A 26,724-nucleotide genomic window follows, 5' to 3' on the forward strand; every position below is an offset into this window, starting at 1 on the left:
CTGTTCTTTCACACATCCCCTTCCTTTTCTTTTCAACAGTGTTCCTCGATATGTGCACGCATTTACAATTAGGTAGGGGCTACTGTTACGCCTTTTTCAAGTCGTAATTCGACTCAGAAATTCTATAGCTCACTGCAGGCTTCGGTTACCCATTTTCCATGAGTCGTAGAGTCACTCGGCCAGACTTTGATTACGGCACGGCGTGATCCTACCCGGACATTCTCTAGTTACGACATGACGCCATTTTACTGTCGTAACACGCTCACTAGAGGCTTCGGTTACACCTTTTCCACGTCGTAGAGTCAGTCGGCCACACTTTGATTACGGCGCGGCATGATACCACATATCACTACAGGGACATGCGGCAGTTACGGCATGACGCCATTTTACTGTCGTAGCCTACTGTAACCCGTGACCATTTTGAAGGGTAGGCCACTCACCTGCACGTTATCATTTGTATAACGATTTGTGCAATAATGCATCCTTTGAACACTTCGATGCCAAGTGATAAAAATATCTGTATTCTAGCAAAGAAACTGCTCCTGCAAAGGGTATAGTACCTAGTAAACGTCCACCCCTAACTTTTGGGCAAAATTGGTGCATGGGGGTGGGGGTATAGGGGAAGGGCTCCTAATATGGACCACTTTTTGTTTCATGCTGATAACTAGCTTGTTTTTTTGCGAAGACGTTTCATTTTGTGTTTGGTAGTCCTTGTGTCTTAGGTTAAGCGTTAGGCCTAACTCCAATGCTTCGTTGAAAGTCTTTCTGGGGGATCGTTTGCGCTGCACCTGCAGGGTTCGCGACGACCGAACGTACAGCTGGACGAAAGCGTTTGTTTCAAAGTCCGAGATAACTTTTTGCAACCTGTCGAAGGACTTGAACGTACTTCCTACTGTCAAAACTGCTTCGCTGTGAAGTCCGCTATCCATGACTAAAGTAAACCAGCCTGCATACGGGTATAAACGCACAACCACTACTAATGAACTGTTGAACACGTCTGTCCTCACTCGACCCACGCTTTAAAATGGCTGCCCAAAACGGATCAAACCGGAAGTAGAGCGCGGCCCTGGCGGGGAAATGCTTTGTGGCGTAATCAAAGCAAAGAAGGGAAAAGTTACGGGCGGCGTAAGTGTAGCCACTACGTACAAATTAATACTATGTATCGTCACAATTTCACAAGGTTGGCACCAGAGGTTGACTGTTGACACTGACAGCAGACATTTGTTGACTTTTGCTGAAACAGTCAACAAAGAAAACCCATTCTTGCAATGCGAGTTTTCAGATAACATCACAGTTATCTACATTCCCCCCTGCAGTCTATCATACTTTCAATTTCATACGTTTGCACTTCAGTTACTCATGATGACTTCATGATGTGACAAATGACACTACACTACCTGCAACGTCTGCTGTGAGGTAAAAGAACCGCTACACACCTTTCCTGTATCACAAGTCTGAACATCATTTCATTTGTAACGTCAACAGCACGTCTCCGAATACCTACCACTATGAATTCACGCGAAACAAGGACAAATGTCCCAAAATTCGACGTTTGGATGTGGCACAGGGCTTGTAACTCTTCCACTACCGGAAATGCAATTCTGCTACATACTCTCAAGTAAAATACATTTTGCAATTTTGAAACAAATTAATTGAATACTGAGCTTAACAACTATTTTATGTTATATTTATGCTATGTTTTAAAACAATTTATGTTCTTTTGTAAAATTGAGCATTCTTAATACAAGATAAACCGATATGCATGCTTTTATTGAAATGATAAGTTTTGTAGTAGAGATTACAAATAGCAATGGCTGCGCCCTTGTCAAACATGGCGGGAAGCTTTGGCAAGATGCTGCTGCAAGTTGCAGTGCTTGTGACACTGGTTACTTCCACACGGGGGGCTAAACTAAATGCTCCCAAAGTGCTTCTACCGTATTACAGCTCGGTCATCGCGAATTTTACCCTTGAGGTCGAGTACTCGCCCGAGGAATCCCAGATCACCAACTGCTATCGTTGGTAAGCACCGGCTTTCTTCGGCTGTTCTATTGTGGCTGGTGATCTAAGTTTATGTTGAAATCTAGTTACAGAGCTCCATCTTTAAACAAGATTATTGTTTCACTTGCAGTCTGCGCCTGTTCACAATGCATGTGCGCGTATTTTCCATTCACTTTGGTCAGTGTCATGTGCACCACATGCAATCACTGATGCAGACATGAAGATCTTTTTCTTTTTTTCTCTTTTGAGACAGTGACAAAAGGTCAGGTGTCATGTCTACTGTCCCGAATGACACACGATTGCTGACATTTCACCATTGCCAACAGAATAAACAAATAAGAAATAGGTAGAAAATGAATGTGAAAACTGACTTTAATTGTTGATCAATATTTTCTATACCACTAACAAATAATCTACTTACACATAGCTGTTTGGCAAATGTATGTTGCATGGGACACACTGACATGAAAGTGGAAGATGTTTTTCCCTCTAGAGAAACTACATATCAAGTTACACTTTTTGTGCTCTTCCATTCCAGTTGGCAATCAATTGTTAACGCATGTTATTAGAAAAAATAGAACGAAAACAGATTAGATAGAATGAAAAATGTACTGGTGATGTCATTTGGGACATACTGACATGAAAACGTCACCTTTTGTCATTGTCTCTTTTTTGTTCTGTCCTTACACCTGTTCCTTGTCCTGGTGTAATACGAGAAAATTACTCCCACGAGATTTTTACTCCGGAGTAAAAATTTCGTACGAAAATTTTACTCCCTTTACAAAAAAGCTACTTCCCCATAACACGAGAAAATAACTTCCAACGACAGGTGTGTTCCGAGTAAAAATTTCGGTCGAAAATGTTACTCACCTAACGAATAAATAACGAATAAATTAGTCCACCCTAACAGGAGCAATTTACTGCCCACGCCAGGTGTACACAAGTTTTACTCCCCTGTCCCCTGTTAGTCTTGGTGGTGGAAGGGGTGGAGGGAGGGTAGCGCGACATTTGTTAGCGCGAGATCACATATTCCTTCGCACGCATCCCATTTTCGCGTGAGAAAGTAAGAAATTGGGGAGTCAAAATGTCGTGGAGGGAGTACGTTTTTCGTACATTGGGGAGTTCTTTTCTCGTACGAAAGGTGTACTCGGAGTAAGAATTTCGTACGAAATGTAAAATTTTCGTGGAGTAAAAATGTCGTTACACCGGTGTGCTCTCAAACCACCCCGTCCCTGCACTCACTGCTCCATCCCCATCTGAATTTTGGTCTGCTGCCAGACTTGTTGTATACATGTATACGCTCCAGGGAGGGATGTCTGGTCGCTGCGGTAGGCTACCCTCTGAAGATGACACTGCACTTCTGCTGAGTCACTTCGACGGTGTTCAGTAGTGAGTCTGTCCCGAGCCAACGGACGCAGCCCACTACCTACTATGCCCCCTACTAATGACATTGACTGCTAAGTCGCGGAGCCAGACTGAGTGAGCGTCCCCTCCAGAGAGCAGACCGCCACTATGTCCCTCCGTCGACCCCTCAGAACGTCATACGTTGAGGAAGTACTATTTAGGGGAAGATGGAACAGGAACAATGAGACCAGGGTCGCCATGAGAGCTCCGAGCATGAAGGGCTACAAGAGCAAGGACAATTTATAATTTTGGATGATTCATTTAATGAGATGAGGATGATTATTATGATGATGCTATGGATTTCCAATTTGGTTTGAGACTACGTGACAGGGCAGCACTCTACGCTTACTGTCATAATATATCCTGGCGTCAACCAGGCCCGAGAACTGCCGCACCTGCGGTGTTGGTCAGGTAAACAGAACCTAAAAAGTAACCTAGGCGAACGACAAGAAGAACAGAACCTGAGCACCCTCAAAGTCGCATTCGTTAAGTGAATGACACTCGGCTGTGTGATCCCAGCCTTCCCATAGGAACCAAAGCACTTCCACTCTGGGTAGGAGCCAACCGTAGCCCGAAAAACCCACATGCATGACTGATGGGATTCGAACCCACGACCTCCCGGTTCGCAGCCCGATGCGCTAACCACTGCACTACGGGGGCCGGTAACATGAAGATCCTTATTTGATTCTTGAATTGGATGTATGTGCTTTTTGCCAACAGGCGCTCTACCAGACCAGAGGTAGCCCAGGTGTATCTGATCAACTCGACAGACGGAGAATGTGCCCCCAAGGCCAGGGTTTCAGCCATCTCGAAAACGCCACATCAGATGACCACTGTCATTCTAGCAGAGAACAAAGGTGCAATATCATCACTGCATGTGATGAAAGTTAGAATATTCACCTGTTTCATGCAGTTTGTGAGATTGGATCTACATTTATCTATAGACTGTCGATTTTCGTGTTAATTGTTGCACTTTACGATCATCCAGAAGTTTTAGAGTTACCATTGCTCAAGACTATTTGGATTTGGATACTGAAATGTGTCCACTTCTGTGCGGAGGATGGTAAAATTTACTTTTAGTTTTACAGAATTCGTAGCTAAATACAGATTGTACTTTGGCTTTGCAGATAATATTTTGCCTTTCTGTGCTTCAGTGACAAAAGAGATTTTGCGGACCAATGTGATTGTGAGTGAGATTGTTCTCCTTGAGATTGAGACCACAACACGGCTGCTTTACCTGGAGGACTCACCAGAAGAACTGATTGCTCGGGGATTTGACAGCGAAGGTAAGCTGGAATGATATTGGTAGAAGAAAATGAATTTGGTTAGTTTGATTTTTAAACAAAGGTGGGGTGAAACTGAAAGTGTCAATAACTGACTGATCAAGAAGACTTATCTGCACAGGGGTTGCACTAACTGGAAATTTCCGGTATTTTACTGAAAAAGTTCTCACAATACGAGAAATTAAATTGGCAACTGGTCATACATACAGGTTGATATTTTGTTTGACCAGTTTTTTCCGGAGAACTGGAATGCACATTTCTGTTTTACTCTCGGTTTGACTAGTTAACGAAATAAAGTGGGCAGTTTCTGTGAGGGCCAGATGATTGTACTAGACAAAAAATACCTGTTTTCATAAGGTCCAGAGTAACCAATGTCGCAGGACCAGCTTCTAACAGCACAACCCAAGACAATAACATGAACAACTTGGCCGTTGCTGGATCCAGATCACTGGTCATCAGATATGATATGTTTAAGCTTGTGTTAGTAAGAGTAAGGAAGGAAAGCGTGAGACACTGTTACATAGCTACCGCATGCTTCTGTTACGTGTTGCAGGTAACATCTTCTCTAGTTTGGAGGGTCTGCCTTTTGAGTGGAACCTGATTTCTGACAGCGCAACCAATGGAGAGTCTGTGGACGCTCACAATATACTCAGGTAACTTGGTCCCATAGTTCATTCAGAGTTTTACTAGATTGTACAGAGAGCAGCAGGTATGCAGGGATTTTGGGGGGCGTCTACTGGCGGAAAATAACCGTAAAACATTTTGCCATTATGATTATTTTGGCAAATGTGCCAAACCAGGTGGGTGGAAAAGCAATGCTGAAGAATGCTTTAAACTTCCAAAAATGGCCAAAACCTTCATGACCATTTGGGCAATTTTCCAAAGAAATGAATCTCACCAACAACCCTGAGTATGTTGTGTTGATACATCAAAAGACAAATAAAAATATAGAGTCACTGTTAGAATAGGCAGATAGATGTGTGGGCTTGTAGAATTTAGCTAAATAGCTCAAGATTTTTGACTCACATGCGAAGCAAAAGTGAGTCTATGTACTCACCCGAGTCGTCCGTCCGTCCGGAAAACTTTAACGTTGGATATTTCTTGGACACTATTCAGTCTATCAGTACCAAATTTGGCAAGATGGTGTATGATGACAAGGCCCCAAAAAACATACATAGCATCTTGACCTTGCTTCAAGGTCAAGGTCGCAGGGGCCATAAATGTTGTCTAAAAAACAGCTATTTTTCACATTTTTCCCATTTTCTCTGAAGTTTTTGAGATTGAATACCTCACCTATATATGATATATAGGGCAAAGTAAGCCCCATCTTTTGATACCAGTTTGGTTTACCTTGCTTCAAGGTCAAGGTCACAGGAGCTCTTCAAAGTTGGATTGTATACATATTTTGAAGTGACCTTGACCCTGAACTATGGAAGATAACTGTTTCAAACTTAAAAATTATGTGGGGCACATGTTATGCTTTCATCATGAGACACATTTGGTCACATATGATCAAGGTCAAGGTCACTTTGACCCTTATGAAATGTGACCAAAATAAGGTAGTGAACCACTAAAAGTGACCATATCTCATGGTAGAAAGAGCCAATAAGCACCATTGTACTTCCTATGTCTTGAATTAACAGCTTTGTGTTGCATGACCTTGGATGACCTTGACCTTGGGTCAAGGTCACATGTATTTTGGTAGGAAAAATGTGTAAAGCAGTTCTTAGTGTATGATGTCATTGCTAGGTTTAGTTATTTGACCTTGACCCTGAAGGTCAAGGTCATGTAAAGGTCAAGGTCAAGCATGTGAGTCGTATGGGCTTTGCCCTTCTTTTTTTTTTTTCTTTGTCTCTTCGGTTCAGATATCTTGCAACAAGAGCAAATTGCACAAACAAATTTCACCTGGTGAAGGTCACCGAGTATCTAGTGACTGACTTTCTTTGTTCATAAGTAGACTGAAGGAAGAGTCTGTTAGACTGAAAGGGAGAGTACCTAGCCATGATACGTCTGAAGTGGTGTATTAACAAAAACCCTCGTTCATTGAGAACTGATTACAGACTCTAATATCAATTGTTCTTGTGCAGGATCAAGCGTTTCGCCGAATCTCACTACACCACTCCATCACACATCGCCCCCCTGGAGGAACGTGGTCTGCAAGGGGACTCGATCCTGGTGGAAGGCATCCGGACTGGAAGTGCCAAAATCTCCACAAGGCTTAAAGATTCAGTGTATAAGGTAGTGGTACTGCAAGCAGATACAAATATGAATTTGTGGTAGTCGACTCAGTCTGCATGAACTATTTCAACATGAGCTTGTTTGGACTGAAGAAAGTACATGTATGTATTTTACTTAACTTTAAGACCACAAGGTTTGCTTGCTCATTCTAAAAAACGTTTTTGATATATTGATAGAGTATTTTGTCAAGAAAATATAAATCCCCTGTATTTGAAAGTAAAATTTGATTCTGCATGCACTTGTCACACGTGTTTTCTGGTTCAAAAAGGAAACTCTTGTTTTTTAGTTAGCTTGTATAGTTTCTTTCCATAAAACCTGTTGTGCGTTTAGAGTACATGTACTCATTACTGTGTTTTCACTTACAACAGGCTGTGAAACCTGAAGAAGTGCGCATCGTCGTCATCGCTAACTTGATGCTGTCCCCGCCCGATGCTTACGTGTTGAAACATGCACGTGTCAAGTACATTGTCGAAATACTGCGACACAATTCACTCAAACGTGAGTTGCTGTGAATTAGACGTGAGGTTATTTGTTGGGTTTTGTCAGTAAACATTATACATGTAATCTCTTATGAAATGAGGTTTGTGAGTTTTGTGAGCAAGCATTTGGAAGTGTAATCTGAGATACAAATATTTTGCTGAATTTGGTTGAATCTGTGTCCATTTTGCGTTTTATATATGGTCAAGAGTCAAGCAAAATGTGAAAGGTGTGTGTGGGTGTATCTGTGTGTGTGTGTGTTTAGTTCAGTAGCAGAATGTTCACCCTATTTGAATAGTCCATTGTTGAACTGTGCATCAGTTTCATATAGTTTTCAGTATTATAATATAATGAAGGCATGTTTTCTTGTCCTCAAATGCTTACTAACATTAATGATGTGTTTGCACAGTGATTCCCATGCCGTCACAACAGTATTACCTGGATGTGAAGAACACAGGCATTTGCATCTTGGATGCTCAGACCTCCATGGCAACGGCCTTGGAGATGGGGTCAACAGAAATTGTTCTCAAGGACAGAAGTATCCTTTCTTAATAATCTTGACAAATAATTCCAGGGTTATTCCTCTTGCATGTAGTCATGATATAAAGAGTAGTTCCTGAAATGAAGGAATGGTATCTGAATTTTACCATTTTTCTTTTGATTGAAAATAGATTGGTCCAGACCCGAAAAACCATGCATGTTCATTATGAAAAAAAGTGAAATGTAGAACTCAGACCTGGGAACCCATACGATTTCACCGTATTTTGTACGCATGATTGTCGAGAATACGATCAGTACGGTCAGTGGACAAAAAATACGACGAGAAAAATTCCTAGACAACTTTTCTTCACACGCCCATCCCGAAGCCGATCCAGTATTTTGTCACATGATAACAGTTTTTGTCAGTAAACATTGAAAAAAACATTTGTTTTAAATGTATAGGTAAACTTAATCAACGGTGTGACGGACGCGCATGAGGCATGTTTTAATCATGGATGTTCAAACGCTGTGTGGAGTACGCACATTTTTCTGAAAATACACCAAGTTTGTTTGAGAATACTCGAAGTGCAAAACAGGGGTTCCCAGGTCTGAGAACTGGACTCCTGATGATAAGAATTCATCCTTTGAACACTTTGTTACAGTAAAGATGTATTGTTGCATGGATCTCTTGCTCTGCTTACCTCAGAATATGATTGAGCGCTGGTTAACTCCTTTCATTTAAGTTACCCTAGAAACTTTTGAAGCCCATGATTTTTTGTTTTCTCAAGAAATTTGTTTCCTTTACCATGGAAAGACATAGTTATGACCGAGTTCTTCAGGCAGCCGTCTGCTGTGATCCATGTTGTAAGCCCAGGATTTCTTGGTGAGTAAAAAAACCCCAGTTCATTGCTTGTTCAATTGTTTAATGCTTTGATTTTTGTTAATCTTCAGCTTATGGATGTTTTGTGTGTTTTTCTCAAATTTTCAAAAGAATATGAGAATACAAATGCATTAAGTGCAAACATAGATACAATGTTAGTACATGCATACTGTGTTTGCAGTATCTTGCTTAAGGCTTCCATGATTAAGATTATCAACTAATATTTTACTGTTTTTTTTCTTCTTCCATAGCTTTTGTGGTTCTGCCAACGAGGAAATGGGTGCTGGAAACTGGTCGCGAGTATGACATCTACATCGAGGTTTATGACACTGATAGTCATAAGATTCATGCATCTGATGTAAGTTTACCTTTAGGTTAATAATGATTTCAGAGTGTGTCCTTAAGAGCAAAATGAGACAGCCAGGGTGGGTTGTTATTTTTTTGTTACTTACAAAATATGTCTGTGGAAAACAATGAGTGATGTTTTACTTTTTTTTTAAATGACATTTTCTTCATTTTCTAAGCTGTGTTGATGACTCCTGATGATCAGAATTCATGCTTTGAACACACAGTAAAGATGTATTGTTGCATGGATCTCTTGCTCTACTTGTCTGTTTAATTCTGATTAATTTTGACAGTCAATGGCTGTTACTGGGTGAGGCAGTGAGTTTGTTTTTATGCAGTTCCATTTCTTGTGTTTTGTTGTTTTTTGTTCTGTCAAGTAAACATGAGTTTTGATTTTTGATTTTTTGCATTTATTTGATAGACCAACCCTTTTAAAAGATTGTGTCTAGCAGTTACCTGAACAATGTTTCGTTGATATTGCTTTCATAGTTCACACATATTTAATTAAGGGGTTCATCTTTTATTTATTTATCTTGTCTTTGCCATTGTATGTTCATGGTTTTCTTTTAAAGAAAATATGCTTTGTTATTTCAAAATTAGGGTCACTTTATTTGTTAATTATTTTATTACACCCCCGGTATAGGGGTGTGTATAGGATTCGGTCGATGTGTTTGTTTGTTTGTGTGTTTGTGTTCGCATATAGATCTCAAGAATGAACGGACCGATCGTCACCAAACTTGGTGAACAGGTTCTATACATTCCTGAGACGGTCCTTTCAAAAATTGGGACCAGTCAAACACACGGTTAGGGAGTTATTGGTGGATTAAGATTCTACAAGGACTTATAGAGGGACATATTAATGGTCAAAGGGAAATAACCTTGTTGGTGGCAGTGAGAATGATAAGGACGGGGGTGTTTTTTCTACCTCGGAGGAATTTCTTGTTCTATTTGGAACTGAGATTTTATTTCTAAATTTGGGATGCTCTCTTTCGTGGATTTGGAAGGCATTAGAGTGGGGTGGGGTGGGGTTTGACTGTTAATGCATTCTGACTGGGTGAATATCATCTGTTTGGCAGGCCTCTCTTTGTGAATCAATGTTACTGTTAATGCATTCTGACTGGGTGAATATCATCTGTTTGGCAGGCCTCTCTTTGTGAATCAATGTTACTGTTAATGCATTCTGACTGGGTGAATATCATCTGTTTGGCAGACCTCTCTTTGTTAATCAATGTTACTGTTAATGCATTCTGACTGGGTGAATATCATCTGTTTGGCAGGCCTCTCTTTGTGAATCAATGTTACTGTTAATGCATTCTGACTGGGTGAATATCATCTGTTTGGCAGGCCTCTCTTTGTGAATCAATGTTACTGTTAATGCATTCTGACTGGGTGAATATCATCTGTTTGGCAGGCCTCTCTTTGTGAATCAATGTTACTGTTAATGCATTCTGACTGGGTGAATATCATCTGTTTGGCAGGCCTCTCTTTGTGAATCAATGTTACTGTTAATGCATTCTGACTGGGTGAATATCATCTGTTTGGCAGGCCTCTCTTTGTGAATCAATGTTACTGTTAATGCATTCTGACTGGGTGAATATCATCTGTTTGGCAGGCCTCTCTTTGTGAATCAATGTTACTGTTAATGCATTCTGACTGGGTGAATATCATCTGTTTGGCAGGCCTCTCTTTGTGAATCAATGTTACTGTTAATGCATTCTGACTGGGTGAATATCATCTGTTTGGCAGGCCTCTCTTTGTGAATCAATGTTACTGTTAATGCATTCTGACTGGGTGAATATCATCTGTTTGGCAGGCCTCTCTTTGTGAATCAATGTTACTGTTAATGCATTCTGACTGGGTGAATATCATCTGTTTGGCAGACCTCTCTTTGTTAATCAATGTTACTGTTAAATAGGTTAGGAAATACATGTAGCCAGTTGAAAAATGCCTGCTAGAATGATAATTGATATTGCGTGGATGAAGGGTAGGGTTGGCTGGGGACTGAATGAAAGTCTGATTGGCCGAGCTGTGCCTTTAGCGGAAAGATTTTTTGACTCACATGCGAAGCAAAAGTGAGTCTATGTACTCACCCGAGTCGTCCGTCCGTCCGTCCGTCCGTCCGTCCGGACGTCCGTCCGTCCGTCCGTCCGGAAAACTTTAACGTTGGATATTTCTTGGACACTATTCAGTCTATCAGTACCAAATTTGGCAAGATGGTGTATGATGACAAGGCCCCAAAAAACATACATAGCATCTTGACCTTGCTTCAAGGTCAAGGTCGCAGGGGCCATAAATGTTGCCTAAAAACCAGCTATTTTTCACATTTTTCCCATTTTCTCTGAAGTTTTTGAGATTGAATACCTCACCTATATATGATATATAGGGCAAAGTAAGCCCCATCTTTTGATACCAGTTTGGTTTACCTTGCTTCAAGGTCAAGGTCACAGGAGCTCTTCAAAGTTGGATTGTATACATATTTTGAAGTGACCTTGACCCTGAACTATGGAAGATAACTGTTTCAAACTTAAAAATTATGTGGGGCACATGTTATGCTTTCATCATGAGACACATTTGGTCACATATGATCAAGGTCAAGGTCACTTTGACCCTTATGAAATGTGACCAAAATAAGGTAGTGAACCACTAAAAGTGACCATATCTCATGGTAGAAAGAGCCAATAAGCACCATTGTACTTCCTATGTCTTGAATTAACAGCTTTGTGTTGCATGACCTTGGATGACCTTGACCTTGGGTCAAGGTCACATGTATTTTGGTAGGAAAAATGTGTAAAGCATGTGAGTCGTATGGGCTTTGCCCTTCTTGTTTAAAATTTTCATCACAAATCAACCTGTGTGCATGTTGTTGGTGCTTTTTATGCTCCTGCTTTTTGCTAAAAGTAGAAGGTGGTTATGTTGAAGCACATTCCAAGCTATTAACTAAAGTAATAACGCTTGTGCCTGGCTGAATGCTTAAAGACATGTTGAGCCTTACCTTTTAGTAAATCTTTGAGCGGTGGGAGTCAGATATGTTTTGAGAATAACATTCATGATGGAAATGGACATCATTTGCAGAATGTCCGAGTGCGAGCTGCGTTCCCCTTAGATTACTTCGAACTCCTCTTCTCCAGTGAGAACGGAACGTACCACCGAGTGCGCGCACTAAGGAGAGGGGACACTATCATTGACGGTGAACTGGTGGCTGTCATCGGAGATGTGAGTACCCCTTACATTGAAAGACATGTTGGTTGTGTAGTGAGGCTTGTCATACACATCTGATGAACAAAGGGATGTAAGTGCTCAAAATGCCTACATGTGTAATAGAGTAAGTGAGAGTTATGTGGAATCAATCTCCTGGCACCTGAGAGAATAACAAGCATTGAAAGGAACAAGTGACTTTCATCCTCATACACACTTTGCTGTAAACAAGTTTTGAAGATTGTGCATCACTGAAAATAGTATTTGTAAGCTGCTTGACTGATTTATATCGTTTCATATTCCTTAGTGAAATGTGGTATGCAATTCATTTGGCAAATGAAGTTTGAAACTCAAAGATATAAAACGTTGGAATCAGGAATTGGTAATTGTTCCAAATAAGAACGAAGGAATATACAATTCAAATGGCCTAGATATAATCGAGGTTTTCAGATTGTAAAACATCAATAATACATTTCTCATATTTTTAAAATTCTGTTAATGTTTTGGCCAATGGAGACACTGTTCAGCTTGACTGTATGACTCCAAGGGCTTGTTTTCCTGAGTTGTAGACACACTCCAGATATTGCGGTATGGAAGTGACATCACATGCTGAAAAAAGAGTTACAAGTTGAGATTCATTCCGTGTGACAAAGCTGACATAGGGCTAAATCTGGATATTGCCCAGTTGTATACCATGGCTGGTTGGGATGCAGCATTGTTACGGTTGATGACTAGTTGGTAGAATGAGTCTTCAGCCAGTGGTAACAAACTAACTTGAATACAGGGCCAGTGTGCACGAGAAAGCTACCAACCTGGTGGGAACCAGCCGCGGTGTTGGATTGGTTGAAATTGAGACTTGTTGTGATTACACCGATTCAGACCCCGTGGTTTATTCTCTCCTGTTTGGGTGGCGCCCACTATTGGTTCGTGCACCAGCCGCGGTGTTGGATTGGTTGAAATTGAGACTTGTTGTGATTACACCGATTCAGACCCCGTGGTTTATTCTCTCCTGTTTGGGTGGCACCCACTATTGGTTCGTGCACTTCAGCCCTGGAGACCTTGTAACAGATCAATATTTATGGGTGTTTTCCCTGCAGGACGGTACACGCTACGAGATCAGCCCTCAAGTGAAAGGAAACCAGGATGTGGAGATTTACGACCCTATCACCGTGGAGCCCAGTTACGTCCTCTTTCCCTGGGACCCTGCCACCAGGTGTCAGCACAACTTCACTGCGAAGGTATTTTACAATGAGTAAACCTATGGGATACAAAAAAAAGATAGAATTATTACTGCTAGTTTTAGTTCTCATTGCTTGATAGAGGTAGTTAGCTTTTCACCCAGACTTTTCAAGAGTACAAGGAATATAATCACACATTTAACTGTGTATTCTATGCATGAGATCACTGTAAACAAGGTTATCCTTTGTGTATGTGTTTTTCCAAAATGATTGTACAGCGCTTTGAGCAGGGATTTACCCTGGAAAAATGTGCTCTAAAAATATTATATTATTATTCTTGTTTGCAACAGGCTAAAGGTGGCAGTGGGGAGTACGTCTGGGGATCGTCTGGCGTGAGCACGGCGACAGTCAACTTCCAAGGGCAGATCAGCACTACTGGGCCTGGAAAGACCAACGTCACTGCTTCCGACGCCAAGAATGCCGCTCACACTGGCAGCCTCAATGTACTGAAGCTTTGCTTTTCAAATGCTGTTTGGATGATGTAGCTTCAGTTTACTCTGCTCTCTGGATTTTCTAGTATGTCCGAGTAAGGAAAGGAATGCACCACAGCTTCTTAATTACAGGCTTAATGGGGAACAAGTCTGAATTTAAGAGTGCAACAAAGTATCGTATTGTTAAATGTGAAACAGCATTATTTTCTTGTTCGGAAAACTTTCCAAGACCAAATTGCAACACTCATGAATAACATAAACAAAACAAAAAAAGCAATCAAAGAAACATAAAGCAATTGTGGCTGCACGGAAAACTGGTATGTCTACACGATTGGTTGACGTATGAGCATACAAGCATGATTGTACTTTTCCCACAGTGCACACAAATTTATAGAACAGTTAGTGTGTTTGTAAGTATGCTTGTTTTCTTAGCTTTTACAGTGATGACTTTGCTAGATTGTCTCCTTAGCTTGTTTGCATGTTTTGGACATTGACTCAAACTTTTACGGTTCACATTTTCAGGTGCATGTGCTGCCCCCTTCAGGGATGAATTTCCCACCCACCAAAGTGGAAGCTGCTGTGGGAAGTGTTCTGGATGTGCCGCTAATTGTGTCCGCCAAAGTGGGAGGTAGGGGATGCAGTTTTGGATTGTATACATAATCACATTTTTAGATAATGTCTGGTGTGTCAGCAGGCCACAATTCTGCGCTTTGGAGATCCTTTGACGGACAGCAGCATGTGTCAGGAGGGCCGTAGTGTCTGTCTGAGCTAGCGAAAAAGATCAAGCGAATGTTTGTTCTTTGAGACATGAATGTGAATCTGTTGAACTATTAATTTAGATTTACCAAGCACAATGTTATTTTGCATATAGCCCCTTAACTACCGAAAGAAAACGAAAGTGAAACTAGAGTTATACCCCAGAGTGACCGCCCTTTGCAGGTGGCGCCAGCAGTGCTTGGCGCCAAGCGCTGTCAGCTGGAATGCGGCACAGGCAACGCGGGCGCGCCACTTATCACTTCACCTCTTTTCGCCGACGTGTACACATCGGCAGTGCTTACGGTCTAGTTTCCTGGATCTCTACCGGTTGTGTTTTCGTTAGTGATTCTATGGCTTATTCTTCTTGGAAGAAAATACATAAAGAAGATTAAGCCTCCTTGTGTCTGTGTCACGGTGTTTTTCCCTACGCTTCTGGTGTGAATACCGTTGGTTTTCTTGTGATCTTCACACGCGACCGGTGTCTTCTTGTTCAGGGAAGTGAAAATTTTTTTCTATTTTTGATTCAGCTATCGTCTGCTTGCTAGCTTTATCTTCTTTCCTAGTTCATTCACATTATAATTATGTCTGGTTCTGATCAGAGCCGGGATAGCACGGGACGTTGGGCCCCCAGCCCGTCCCCTACTCCTAACGCTCTGCGTAAACGTCGTTCCAAACAAAGAAAGTTGGATCTCCTCCAACAAAGGTTGTTGAGTGCGCCGATTTCTGGCCGCTCGACCCCGGAGCCCCCTTCCCCTTTGAGTGGGGGCTCCGAGGTTCAACCTTCCCTCTCTCACCCGCCTTTACGGAGTGAGACCCCCTCTGGTCTACTAGTTGGTTCCGGGGGGCAGGCGGGTGGTCCGGTTTTGACTGACTACCCCCCTCCCCCTGGTCTTCAGGGTCAAGGTCCGGACCAACTGCGGGGTCAAGTCACGGAGGCTTTGGAGGCGGTCTCAGCGCTCCCCTCCACTGCCTCCCAGCTACCTGCAGCGTCCTCCGCAGCTCTCTCTGCGGCCTGTCAAGTCTTACGGGACGCTGGTTTCCTGGGGATTTCATCTGTCCAGTCACTCGCAGCCCCTTGCGTGATATCGGACTTAGATGGCCTGGTCATGTCGGTTGACCGTTCCTCTCCCAATCACGGGGACGCCGACCGGACCACGAGCCTGGACAAGGCCCGGTCAATAGGCCTGGGCGAGTCCGCGGCCCGGGCCCCGTGTTCTCGCGGGGCCGGGGCCCGGGCCGCTGGCCTGGACGGGGCCCGGGCCGCTGGCCTGGACGGGGCCCAGGCCCCGTGCTTTGACGGGGCCTGGGCCCGGTGCTTCGACGGGGCCGGGGCCCGGGCCGCTGGCCTGGACGGGGCCCGGGCCGCTGGCCTGGACGGGGCCCGGGCCCCGTGCTTTGACGGGGCCTGGGCCCGGTGCTCCGACGGGGCCGGGGCCCGGGCCGCTGGCCTGGACGGGGCCCGGGCCGCGGGCCTGGACGGGGCCCGGGCCGCTAGCCTGGACGGGGCCCGGGCCGCGGGCCTGGGCGGGGCCCGGGCCCCGTGCTCTGGCGGGGCCCGGGCCCCGGGCCCGGTGTGGGCCCCGGCCCGGGCTCCGTGCCCCGACGGGTCCGGGGCCCGGGCCGCTGCCCTGAACGGGGCCACGTTTTGGGACAGCTCCCGTGCCGCTCCTCCTAACGGGCCCGCGGCCCGGGACGGTTCTGATGTGGCCCCCCCCTCATGGGGGACATACCTCACAGGCAGTGACCTCCTCGGTTCTGGCGGGCTCTGGTTTTGACCACCCCCAGGACTTTGATTTAGGCCTGCCTTCCGCCTTTCGGGAGTTCGACGACATCTCGTCCGAGGACGATCTGTATCCCGATCTTCAGCCTCCTAAGGTTGCTGAAACATCTTCGGACAGTCGTCTTCTTTCAATGATGTCCTCATTCAAGGAGGAACTCTTTTCTCTGAGGCGCTCCTTTCAGGGGCAGCTTGACTCTCTCTCCTCTGCAGTCCGGGGAGGAGGTTCCAGTTCTATACCGTCAACCACACACTCTGAGAACCCCTCGGCTCCCCCGGCTCCACGCCATGGGTGTCCTCCTTCTCCTCCGCTGGCTCTTTTTGAGTCAGAGGAAATTTCCCCTGAGGACCCGTCTGCCGACAGGTCCACGGTGACAACCACATTCCTCAACCTGTTGGCGGACAAGTTGGGAGACGGGGCGTTTTCCGAAGGCCAGTCCTCTAAGGCTAACGCTCGGGCGGCCTTCGACTCCATGCAGGGGGGTCCCCTGAGTGACAGGCGTTCGCGCCTACGACTGACCTGTCACCCTAACCTTCGGTTGGCGTGGGACCTCGTGCTCCAGTCTTTCCGGTCTAATGATTCGGACAAGACTGGCAGCACTGTCCCCCCAGAGGCCCAGGACACTGCTCCCTCTTTCCCCAATCCTAGGGATCCTTTTTCTTTCCCTAGGATGACTTGTAAAAGCGGGGGTCAGTTCGCGTTCGACGCTAGCACCCTCCCTTTTCAACACACCAGTAAGGCGGTGGGTGCCGATAACGAACCTTTTCGGGGCTCTGCCCCTGCAGTGTCCTCCTTCGCTTTGACCCCGTTGGCTTTTTCGCATTTGGAGGGGGTTGTCAGCGACTCTCTTCAATGTCTCTCCAATGCATGGCATTGGTCAGACGCTGCCATCAACTCGACGGGTACGGTGGCCTCCGGTTCCAACCTCCGGTCTGGTTTCACGCCCCTAGCCCAGGTGGACGGTAACCAGGCCGGACACGCCTTTTCTGCCCTTAGGGCCGCTATGACCTCTCAGACGGAACTTCTCCTCCGTCTCAGAGCACAGCTGCTCGCGCTGTTCCGGGACGCACACCTTAAGTCGTCCTATCTCTCACCTGAGGAACGGCGTTCTTTGCGGAACACCCTGACCACGCCGTCTGCACTGTTTAATCCCGGTACTGTCAAGGCCGTGGTTGAACAGTCGCACAAGCGGCGTCAGTCAGATTTCTTGGTAGGGTCGCGGACGTGTTCTGCCCCTCCTCCCAAGCGTCACAAGGGCAACCCACCCAAGGATTTCCGCCCCCCTGCCACTCAAACTTCTTCTTTTCAACCGGTGCGGCCCACTCGGCAACCGGAATCTCAGAATTTTCGCCGCCCTCAGCCCGTCGGGCAGAAGCGGCAGAAGGCCCGGAAACCAGGGCAGAAGGGCCCCCAGAAGCGGCAGCCTTCTTCGGGTCCCTTTTGACTCGCCCCGCCCGCCCTCCCAACACCCCGCCCCTCTCCTGTCCTCCGTGGGCTCTCTTCGACGTGCTCTCCCGGCTTGGGAAAAACACGTTCGAAATCAGTATGTGTTGAGAGTGGTACGGACGGGGTACTCCTTCCCTCTGGTTTCCCCCCCTCCTCTCACGGGCGTCCCGATTGCGTTCCCAGAACCAAGCGATCCCTCTCGGGCTCGTGCTCTGGAGGCAGAGGTCCGGGACCTGTTGACAAAAGGCGCCATCTTCCCGGTGTCCAACCCCGGCCCGGGATTTTACGCCCGTCTCTTCACGGTCCCCAAAAAGAACGGCGAGTTCAGGCCGATTCTCGACCTCTCTGCTCTAAACGAGCACATTCAAAAGTCTCCTTTCAAGATGGAGACTCCCCCCTCTATCAGACTTGCCATCCGGCCGGGGGACTGGGCCACGTCTCTCGATCTATCGGACGCTTATTTTCACATCCTGGTCCACGAGAACGTTCAACACCTCCTCCGGTTCGTCTGGTCAGGGGTGGTCTACCAGTTTCGGGCCCTCCCCTTCGGTCTGTCTCTGGCCCCCCTCATTTTCACCAAGGTCACCAGAGAACTGGCTGCCTTGGTCCGGGCGGAGGGAGTTCGCCTGAAGCTCTACCTGGACGATTGGCTGACCCTGGCGGCAACCCAGTCCCTCTGTCGGACTCACTCGCGCCTGGTCATGGACTGGACTTCAGAGTTGGGCTTTCTGATCAACCACTCCAAGTCCGACCTCCACCCGTCCCAATCTTTTGTCTATTTGGGCATGTCTTTCGACACGGTGGCCTACACGGTGGCTCCCACCTCAGCCCGTCTCGACGCCCTGACGTCACGGATTGCGCGACTCAGTGCTCGCCGCACCGTGACCCTTCGTCACCTTTGCCAACTCCTGGGTACGATGGAATCTCTTTCCCCCCTCCTTCCCCTGGGGAGGGTGTTCAAGCGTCCCCTCCAACGAGAAGTCGCTCTCCGGTCCTCGAAACCACCTGTCTACTCGCAAGTGATCACTCTGGGCCCGTGGTTTCTGGCCGCTGTCTCTCAGTGGTTAGACCCGGTGTGGCTGAGGACCCCGGTACCCATCCAGCCCCCAGCCCCTCAGGTGTTTCTTTTCACGGACGCCTCCAAGACCGGCTGGGGCGCTCACCTCGATCTTCTCGAGACCTCCGGCCTCTGGAGCCCTCAGGAGTCTCTACTCCACATCAATCTCCTCGAGATGGAGGCAGTTCGCCTCTCTCTCCTTCAGTTTGCTCCTACCCTTCGGGGAAAGTCTGTTCTCCTTCACGGGGACAACACAGTCTGCCTAGCTTACCTGAAAAACCAGGGGGGCACACACTCAACGTCCCTCTCGTTGAAGGCCGAGCAGATCTTGCTTTGGTGTTTCCAGCAGAACATCCTCCTCTCAGTACAGTTCATCCCGGGGAAACTGAACTCCCTCGCGGATCTCCTCAGTCGCCGAGATCAGATCTTGCCGACCGAGTGGACCATTTCCCACAAGGCCCTTCTTCCTCTGTGGTCCCACTGGTTCACTCCGTTAGTGGATCTCTTTGCCACTCGGTACAGCAAGTGACTCCCTCTGTACGTGAGTTCGTTTCACGACCCCATAGCCTTCGGAAAGGACGCATTCGCTCTGCCATGGTCGGGTCTCCAAGCTTACGCCTATCCCCCGACGGCTCTGGTAACCCGAGTCCTAGCCAAGTACGCTCAGGAGAGGCCCACACTGCTTTTGGTCGCGCCCTTTTGGCCCACGGCAGCTTGGTTCCCCGAACTGGTCGCGCTCTCCCACGTTCCCCCGTTCGACCTCAATCTCGACTCGCTCAGTCTCCTGCAACCTCGATCGGGCATACCACACCCCGCGCCCGACTCCCTCCGCCTGACCGCCTGGCTTTTGTGCGGTCAAAACTGCGAACATTAGGACTTTCGTCACACGCTGTTTCCTTGTCTCTTGACGCTCGGCGTCCCTCTACTAACAACCTTTACTCCCTACGCTGGTCCACTTGGGTTTCCTTCGCTGCCGGAAAGAAATTTGACCCATTACAGCCTTCTCCAACCCAGCTGGCTAATTTCCTTTCCTCCCTTCATCTACAGAAAGGTTTCAAAGCTTGTACCCTCTTAGGGTACAAATCGTCGGTCACCAGTACCATCGCGGCTGCCACGGGGGTTAGGCCTCTCCATCTTATTCATTCTTCCCTCATCACCAATCTGATCGACGGAATTAAGAATCGTTCTGTGCGCAAAACAGTCACCTTTCCCAAATGGGACGTTTTCCTCGTGCTTAACGCCTTGAGGTCTCCTCCGTTCGAACCTCTGAGCTCTGCCTCCCTTCGGGACCTCACTCTCAAGACCGTTTTTCTTGTTTCGCTCGCAACTGCTCGCAGAGTCAGTGGTATCCACGCCATTAGTGGTCTCCCACACGATGTCGAGTTTGCCCCTGACCTTTCGTCCATGACTCTTTCCTTTTTGCCTGAGTTCAGAGCAAAAAACCAACTGGCTGATGTGTTTTCAGCCCCCATCGTCATTCCCTCTCTCACTCGGGACCTTGACCCTGATGATCCGGATAGGTTTTTATGTCCCGTTCGGGCCATAAAGGCCTATCTTGACCGTACTGCTTCTCATAGGGCCACTAAACGAGCCTTGTTTATCTCCCTTCTGCCTAACATGGAACGAGATATCTCCAAGCAGACGATTGCTCGCTGGTTAGTTTTTCTGATCAAACAAATTTACAAAAACGCTAACCTGACACGAACGACTCCGGTTCGTGCACATGAGATCCGGGCCATCAGTTCCTCACTCAGTTTCGTTCGGGGGGTGCCGTTGACTCAAGTCATGCACGCAGCCTACTGGAGGTCTGTGTCTACCTTCACAGACTTCTACCTCCGCACGTTCTCGGCTAGACGGGGAGACGAGACCTACGGCATCAAGAAAGCTGTTCTCTCACAATCTCTGGTCTCTCTCTAGGTGAGTGTTGTCTCTTATATGTGGATATTTTCAAATCCTTGGTTCATTCAGACAGGGGCCAGGTCCTTAGGTGTTCACTGTGCGTGCACCTCTGCCTTCCCCCTGCTCTGCCAACCTTCGTTTGGGAGTGATAAGGCAAAAAAAAAAAAATTGTCTGTTTCTGGTCACCCGACCGACCCTAAATTTCGGCGCCGACCCTAAACTTTTTTTTTCCAAACTCAAAATTTTATTTATTTTTTTGGTGGTAAAGGACAGGGTGAGAAAATGAACAACAAAAACGTGTGAAAACGAAAGTCCGCTGACGATTTGTAAAGGTGTTGAGTGTCTTGTCTCTATGCATAGTGAATCCAGTCTCTTTGCGCGATTTTTAAAGTTAGTTTTATTGGTCTACATTTGGGGTAAAAAAAAAAAATAAAAAATAAAAAAAAATAAAAAAAATCCCGACCTACCGACCCTATTTTTTTTAGCCATGTTACCAGAAACAGACAATTTTTTTTTTTTGGCCTAAGGCATGGGATCCCAACCTCCTCGGTGGTATTCTATGCAAAATAACATTGTGCTTGGTAAATCTAAATTAATCATGAAAATTTATATTAATTTTCTTATTTATTTATACTTACCAACACAATGTTATTCTTATTGCTCCCTCCCTCCTCCCCTCTTCACATGCCTATTCGGTTTTATAGGTGAAGTGATAAGTGGCGCGCCCGCGTTGCCTGTGCCGCATTCCAGCTGACAGCGCTTGGCGCCAAGCACTGCTGGCGCCACCTGCAAAGGGCGGTCACTCTGGGGTATAACTCTAGTTTCACTTTCGTTTTCTTTCGGTAGTTAAGGGGCTATATGCAAAATAACATTGTGTTGGTAAGTATAAATAAATAAGAAAATTAATATAAATTTTCATGTTTTTTTGTATATTGTAAGTCTGTGTTTGATGTTCTGTAAAGGCATTTGCAGTGTGTATGAGAAGTCATTTGAGTGCATTTCAATGTTGTCTGAGGCATATTTTAAGCCTAAATGATGCACTGTTGCCATCTTTACAAACATTTGAACTCTTGTGTGAGAGAGGAGAGGTATGGGACAAAGCAGCATTGCCTAACCCCTTCACTGCCCACCCCGTACTAGGTACGTGGTCATTTTCGGTTTGTCGTACGCCCATAACCGTACCTAGTACGTGGGATTTGCGTCAGCAACATTTCAGGACATTTCTGAAAACTAAATGGGAGGTAACCACTGTCCAAGTACTTGTAGGGGTTCTAAACACAGTTCTTTCCCATAGACCGTTCGGATAAGTTAGTACCACTCGGGGAGGGGGGGGGGGGGGGGGGGGGGGGGAGGAACTGTGTTAGAAATGTAGAACCGATCTATAGCATTCACAATGGCGGCCGAAAGTCGGACCTCAACTCGTAGACCTGTTTTCAAGCGATACAGTGTTCTGGAAGCTCTACAAGAAGTGATTTATGGATTACCACACAGAAGAATACTTTTATGGGCTGTAATGTGAGTACCTGATGTTTGACACCAGTTTTAGCAGTGTTTTGTGTGGTTTTACGTGCTGCAATGTGTGTGTGTGTAAGTCCGGGAACTGTAATTTTTGACAAAAATGGTCATTATATAAATTTTTACTATAACAATCACAAAAAAAGTCCAATGATCATGTCATCCTATAATAGCCAAGGGTATAAGCAAAACACATGCCAAAGATCTAAGAGATATCTCAATAAATGATCGAGCAGTGAACAGATTAGTGAACCTACCGAAGAAAGCGAACTTTTGCCCTGGCACACAGCAATATCAAAATGCTGTTGTACTGTGGCAGTGAAGGGGTTAACTAGCAGTGTCATTTTACATTTTAATTGTTACTACTGTGGACAGAAATTTGTCTGTATGTTTAATTCATTTTCATGTTTATTTCAGTTTTCTTTGACTTTGTGTTACAGGGAGACAGATAGACTTTACAGACTGCAGTCAGCTTCCACTGAATGTCACCTTTGGTGATGCCACAGTGTTTGAGCGTGTCCAAGGTATGGTGGTCAATGATGCAAATAAACTCAAACCCAAGAGGTGACTAACACACTTTCATGTCCAGTCTAGTGGACCTACATTAGTCAGCAAGCGATCTGGCATGATCATGAAGGTACTTAGGTACCTCAACCAGTTTAGACTCATGCAATTTAGCACCTTCAAGAAAATATAGTTGATAAATGACTCCGCTTCCTTTTGGAACCTTATTCAGTATTAGTTAGACCAATTCTTTTCTGTTCTGCATTCTGACCAATATCAACGCGTGTAGAGTAGTGTCGTCCTTCACACTGTAACTAAAACGTGCAGGTGAGAAGAGACTGCCAGAGCGAGGCTGCACCTTCCTGCATTTCCGTGCCATTCGTCAAGGTCACACAGAGGTCACTGTGACCTACCAGGCGGCCAAGGTCTTCCTGCAGGCCTCCATCACGATCGCTGCATACAACCCACTGAAAGTGAGTGCTGCAGTATTCTCGTTTTCGCTAAAGACTTACGCAGTAATCATTCTGAATCTAGACTTATGCAGTAAGCATTCTGAATCTAGACTTATGCAGTAAGTATTCTGAATCTAGACTTATGCAGTAATCATTCTACCGCCCTGATATGGCCCTTCGTGGTCGGCTGGGCGTTAAGCAAACAAACAAACAAAGTAATCATTCTGAATCTAGACTTATGCAGTAAGCATTCTGAATCCAGACTTATGTAGTAAGCATTCTGAATCTAGACTTATGCAGTAATCATTCTGAATCTAGATATATGCAGTAATCATTCTGAATCTAGACTTATGCAGTAATTATTCTGAATCTATACTTACGCAGTAATCATTCTGAATCTAGACTTATGCAGTAAGCATTCTGAATCTAGACTTATGCAGTAATCATTCTGAATCTAGACTTACGCAGTAATCATTCTGAATCTAGATTTATGCAGTAATCATTCTGAATCTAGACTTATGCAGTAATCATTCTGAATCTAGACTTATGCAGGAAGCATTCTGAATCTAGACTTATGCAGTAAGCATTCTGAATCTAGACTTATGCAGTAAGCATTCTGAATCTGTAAAGCTTTCTAATTTCGTATCATTTTTTGGTATTTCCTGATAGAACTTCCAAAGCGGCAATGAATTGGTTGAGTTCAGATTTCATTTGTAAAAGGAACTTAAGATTTTACAACATACCTTATTCAATTGCCTGACTCCTGGGGCTTAGCCGGATTGCAACCAAGATGTTCAGAAGAATTAGATACCCTTTGGTTCATTTGTCGCGTTCAAGTATCTAGACAAGTGCCTTTTCTGCATTGTGCTTGTTTAGTTAAAGTCATCTTTGATTCTTTTAGCTTCTAGTTTTGAATCTGTAGTCTAAAACTGATAACAATATTTTGTTGCAGCCTGTGGACCCTGAGATCCAGGCAGTGGTTGCCATAGCATCCTCCATGGACGTGGTGTTCCAGGGAGGTCCGCAGCCCTGGGTTCTGGATTCTTCCAAGTTTTTTCACACCTGTGAGTAATCAACACTGGATGTTTTGAGACGAGCATTTGGCTTAGCCTTAGCCGCTAGGGTCGGTGTAACTTACACCTATTCGTATCTGCATGGATGGGAGTCTTCCGGTTTATGCCGGAAATCCGGATTCAATTATGGACTCTTTTTTATCTTCTCTTTTTTTGTTTCTTTTTTTGTTGTTGTTCGGTTCATTTCTGTTCTGCATTCTGACCAATATCAACGCGTGTAGAGTAGTGTCGTCCTTCACACTGTAACTAAAACGTGCAGGTGAGAAGAGACTGCCAGAGCGAGGCTGCACCTTCCTGCATTTCCGTGCCATTCATGACATTTTTCAGTCCCACCCATGTATCTGTCTGCCTGGAAGGCGAGGACACATATTCAGAACAGCGTGGTGCAGTTTCCTTGAATGAGGGTGCAGTGTTCGGTATAGAACTGAGGCGCGCCAGCCGCGATGTTGCCTAAGCTAAACATTGGCAGGTACTGCTCGCAGCCCAGCACACGGCACTGTAAAACACCCCCCTCCCTTCACCTCTGTCGCCACCATCCGCCCTACCCTTGGTCTCATAAAAGATCCCACGATTGACAAAAGGGTCTTTCCTGGCAAAATTGTATAGGCATAGATAAAAATGTCCACCAAAATACCCGTGTGACTTGGAATAATAGGCCGTGAAAAGTAGGATATGCGCCGAAATGGCTGCGATCTGCTGGCCGATGTGAATGCGTGATGTATTGTGTAAAAATATTCCATCTCACACGGCATAAATAAATCCCTGCGCCTTGAATATGTGCGCGATATAAATTGCATAAAAAAATTTTTTTTAAATCCCTGCGCTTAGAACTGTACCCATACGCGCGATATAAGCCTCATATTGATTGATTGATTGATAACTAACTGGAAGGTGATCAGGAATGGGAATTGTCCATCGAAAGGCAAATTTCCGCCGAATTTCTTTTGTGTTCTGCCGAAAAAGCAAGTGTCCACCGAAAATATAAACGGGGGAGGCAAAAATGGTTCTGAAAACTGAATTTAATGGCAAACTTGGAGTTCAGATGACACCAAATTGCACAATTTGGGTTCTTTGGAAACATTTTTTCCGGGGGGGGGGGCATGCCCCGAACACCCCTAGTAAGGCTAGGCGCTTTGCAATATCGATTAAATTACATATCTTATCCCGACTCACATCTAGCATTAACCTCTGGTTTAAGTGCCGGGACGCTGAACTACGCTTCACCCCTTAAGGGGAAGTAACCCTAAAAAAGAACAGCCTAGACCCCGTAAACTGGGTCACAGGTCAAGGCCATACCGTCACGTGACTGAGCACGCGAGACCGCCGCCGCCATATTGGAATACTTCACTCTCTCTCTCCTCAGCGGTCCTAGCGCTAGGACGTTGTTCTCTCGAGCTACGCATTTTGGCTTTCAGCCTGCTGCCTGGTTGGCAGTTTATCTTCACCCCGGTTCTTCTTCACGGTCTCTGCTTCTACGGCTGTATTGGTGAGATCGTTCTTTGTTTGTTTTACTTGAATTTTTGCCTTGTGTCCGTCAACTTTGTTGTTGTTGTTCTACTCTCTGTGAGTTGTTTCCAACATGGCGGACAAAGAGAAGAAAAAGCCTAATACTCGACAGTTAGTTGCTGATTCTTCCCCTGCTAGCAGTCAGATAAAGATAAACCCAAAGGGACAACGGTTACTCTTGTAAAACCGGTGTCTAATTTTTCGGTTGATATTGTTGAACCAGCAAGCCCTACCATGCCTGTTCTAAAAGAATCTAAACAGGAGTAGGGCTCGTTCGGCTAAGCCTAAGAAGAGTGATAAGCTAGATTTCTCTTCCCTTTTCTCTTCTTTCTCCTCGCATATGTATACCATGTTTTCTCAACAGCAGCAACTTGCCGCCGATCTACAGGCTACGCGAGATGAGTTGCGTTCGCTGCCCAAGGGTGTTGGCGATGTTTCTTCACTTTCCCGCATCCGGTTGCCTCCTTCGGCCACAGTCACGTCAGCGGACTTGCGGGCGGAAGAACTGGCGCACGCCAGCTTCGGAGAGATGGTCCCTCGGGACACTGTTGCTTCTGCACAGCAGGCACTCTCCTCAGGTACGTTGGGTTCGCCGGTAGCCAGGCTCTTTGGCGAAAGCGTTCCGCATAGACCGCAACTAGTAGCTCCCCCGCCTCATAGGTCAGGGAGTGAAAGTTCGACATACCTGGGGCAAACGACTCACACGAAGCGGAGCTCATGGGGTGTTGACGCGGGAATGCAATCGATGTTACATGGGTTCGCCGGTAGC

At 45.7% G+C, this 26,724-nt stretch overlaps 2 protein-coding genes across 2 annotated transcripts in view; one reads left to right on the top strand and one right to left on the bottom strand.

Moving 5' to 3' along the window:
• Positions 1-1,588, bottom strand: part of LOC138971220 (SCY1-like protein 2) — a 39,104-nt gene extending 37,516 nt beyond the window's left edge. The window contains exon 1 of the mRNA XM_070343904.1: positions 1,505-1,588. The gene's annotated coding sequence lies outside the window, so the exon portion shown is untranslated. The remainder of the gene's footprint in view (positions 1-1,504) is intronic.
• A 237-nt stretch (positions 1,589-1,825) lies between these two features.
• LOC138971224 (nuclear pore membrane glycoprotein 210-like) overlaps positions 1,826-26,724 on the top strand; it is a 69,060-nt gene continuing 44,161 nt past the window's right edge. Inside the window, exons 1-16 of the mRNA XM_070343906.1 lie at positions 1,826-2,019; positions 4,123-4,259; positions 4,557-4,688; positions 5,239-5,338; positions 6,773-6,923; positions 7,292-7,421; positions 7,810-7,938; positions 8,695-8,763; positions 9,012-9,118; positions 12,178-12,318; positions 13,398-13,538; positions 13,829-13,981; positions 14,492-14,597; positions 22,861-22,944; positions 23,252-23,397; positions 24,329-24,440. Of these exons, the coding sequence (XP_070200007.1) occupies positions 1,832-2,019; positions 4,123-4,259; positions 4,557-4,688; positions 5,239-5,338; positions 6,773-6,923; positions 7,292-7,421; positions 7,810-7,938; positions 8,695-8,763; positions 9,012-9,118; positions 12,178-12,318; positions 13,398-13,538; positions 13,829-13,981; positions 14,492-14,597; positions 22,861-22,944; positions 23,252-23,397; positions 24,329-24,440 (2,026 nt within the window). The 5' untranslated portion in view covers positions 1,826-1,831. The remainder of the gene's footprint in view (positions 2,020-4,122; positions 4,260-4,556; positions 4,689-5,238; positions 5,339-6,772; positions 6,924-7,291; positions 7,422-7,809; positions 7,939-8,694; positions 8,764-9,011; positions 9,119-12,177; positions 12,319-13,397; positions 13,539-13,828; positions 13,982-14,491; positions 14,598-22,860; positions 22,945-23,251; positions 23,398-24,328; positions 24,441-26,724) is intronic.

The sequence above is a fragment of the Littorina saxatilis genome, linkage group LG7 (genome assembly GCF_037325665.1).
Source record: "Littorina saxatilis isolate snail1 linkage group LG7, US_GU_Lsax_2.0, whole genome shotgun sequence".
Classification (NCBI taxonomy): Eukaryota; Metazoa; Mollusca; class Gastropoda; order Littorinimorpha; family Littorinidae; genus Littorina; species Littorina saxatilis.